General features: G+C 40.8%; 1 protein-coding gene across 1 annotated transcript; it reads right to left on the reverse strand.

The window, feature by feature from the left end:
- Positions 1-720: 720 nt before the first annotated feature.
- On the reverse strand, positions 721-1,032 carry LOC131044624 (uncharacterized mitochondrial protein AtMg00860-like). Its single transcript, XM_057977981.1, has one exon. The coding sequence runs from the start codon at positions 1,030-1,032 to the stop codon at positions 721-723; it is 312 nt and encodes a 103-aa protein (XP_057833964.1).
- Positions 1,033-1,757: the final 725 nt, after the last annotated feature.

A 1,757-nucleotide genomic window follows, 5' to 3' on the forward strand; every position in this document is an offset into this window, starting at 1 on the left:
CTTGAGTCCTTTCCATGAAAATCTCTCGCAAACCTGCTTGTAAGTTTTGAAGTACTCAGGATGTCCTGCTAGTGGAGTATCATGAATGGCACGTAGAATCTTTTCTTTCAACTTTGATCCAGGAAGTAAGTAGATTCTATTCTTATAGTATATCACATCATCCATCACCATATACCTGTCATCCTAAACCTACCCATCTATAATCTCACATGCAAACTAATTTTTGGAATACTCAATTGAAAGTTGAGACTTCCAATCAGCTGAAATCTCACTTATGGAACAAAGGGCAACAACTGAAGGTCTCCTGGAAAGTGCATCGGCAACAACATTTTTCTTCCCTTTGACAAACTCAATGTTGAAATCATATGCCTGAATCTTGCTGACCCATTTCTGTCGATGCTAATTGAGTTCTCTTTGTTCCAGGAAGTATTTCAAACTATTGTGGTCGGTTCTCACGGCATACTTCCCACCCACTAAATATTGTCGAAACTTAACCAAAGCATGCATGATGGCGAGAATCTCCTTATCATACATGGAGTATAATCTCTCATTGCCCCTAAATTTCCTGCTCTCGTATGCAATGGGATGGTGGTTCTACATAAGTACTACCACTATAACTTCTCCTCAAGCATCACACTCTAGGACAAAGGGCTGAGAGAAATCTGGAAGAGCTAGGATGGGACATGTGCTCATAACTTGCTTAAGCCTGTCAAATACACTCTAAGCCTCATCTGTACAACAAAAAGCACCCTTTCGTGTAAGATCTGTTAGAGGGGTTGCTAGTTGTGAATACCCTTTCACAAACCTCTTGTAGTATGCACATAATCTAAGGAAACCCTGCAACTCTGAAACATTCCTAGATGGCGGCCAATCTAGCACTGCTAGTATCTTTTCCTGGTGAACCTTCACTCCATCTGCACCAATCACGTGACCCAAGTATAATATCTTTGTAAGTCCAAATTCACGTTTGGACATTTTGGCAAACAAGGACTGAGCCTCCATAATACCAAGAACCTCATCCAAATGTCTCATGTGCTCTTCCTAGGTTCTATTGTATATCAGGATGTCATCAAATAATATGCAACTACTTATTTAATACATGATTCATGCATGACTGAAACGTAGCAGGTGCGTTAGTGAGATTGAATGTCATCACTAAAAAAATCATAATGTCCATAGTGGTATCTAAATGCAGTCTTATGGATTTCCTCCTCACAAATATGGATTTGATGGTATCCTAATCAAAGATCAATCTTTGAAAAATACACTGCCCCATAGAGCTCATCTAGTAACTCATCTATGCACGAGATCAGATACCTATTCTTAATTGTTTTCTTATTGAGTGCATGATAATAAATGCACATGTGCATGTTGCCATCCTTCTTCTTCACCAACACCACATAAGAAGCAAAGGGGCTAGAGCTAGACTTGATGAACCCCATGTCCAGTAATTCCCGAATGACGATAAGGGACTGTAATCACAGGCTTGGTGCCCTCCTCTAACTCTATCACATGCTCAAACCCACGATCAGGAGGTCTACCTTTAGGAAGGTCTCCAAACATTGTGTTGTGTCTGTCTAATATCATCTGAACATCCCCATGCACTGCTGGTCTATCATCTAAAGAAGGTGACTTGGACGAGATGAAACACTGTGTCACCCAAGCAACATACCCATGCCTGAAAATAGACTCCATCCTGTGTGTTGAAAGTACAATAGCTCCGCCATCAGAGAGAGCCTTTAGCACAACCTTCTTGC

This window comes from Cryptomeria japonica, chromosome 1 (genome assembly GCF_030272615.1).
Source record: "Cryptomeria japonica chromosome 1, Sugi_1.0, whole genome shotgun sequence".
Classification (NCBI taxonomy): domain Eukaryota; kingdom Viridiplantae; phylum Streptophyta; class Pinopsida; order Cupressales; family Cupressaceae; genus Cryptomeria; species Cryptomeria japonica.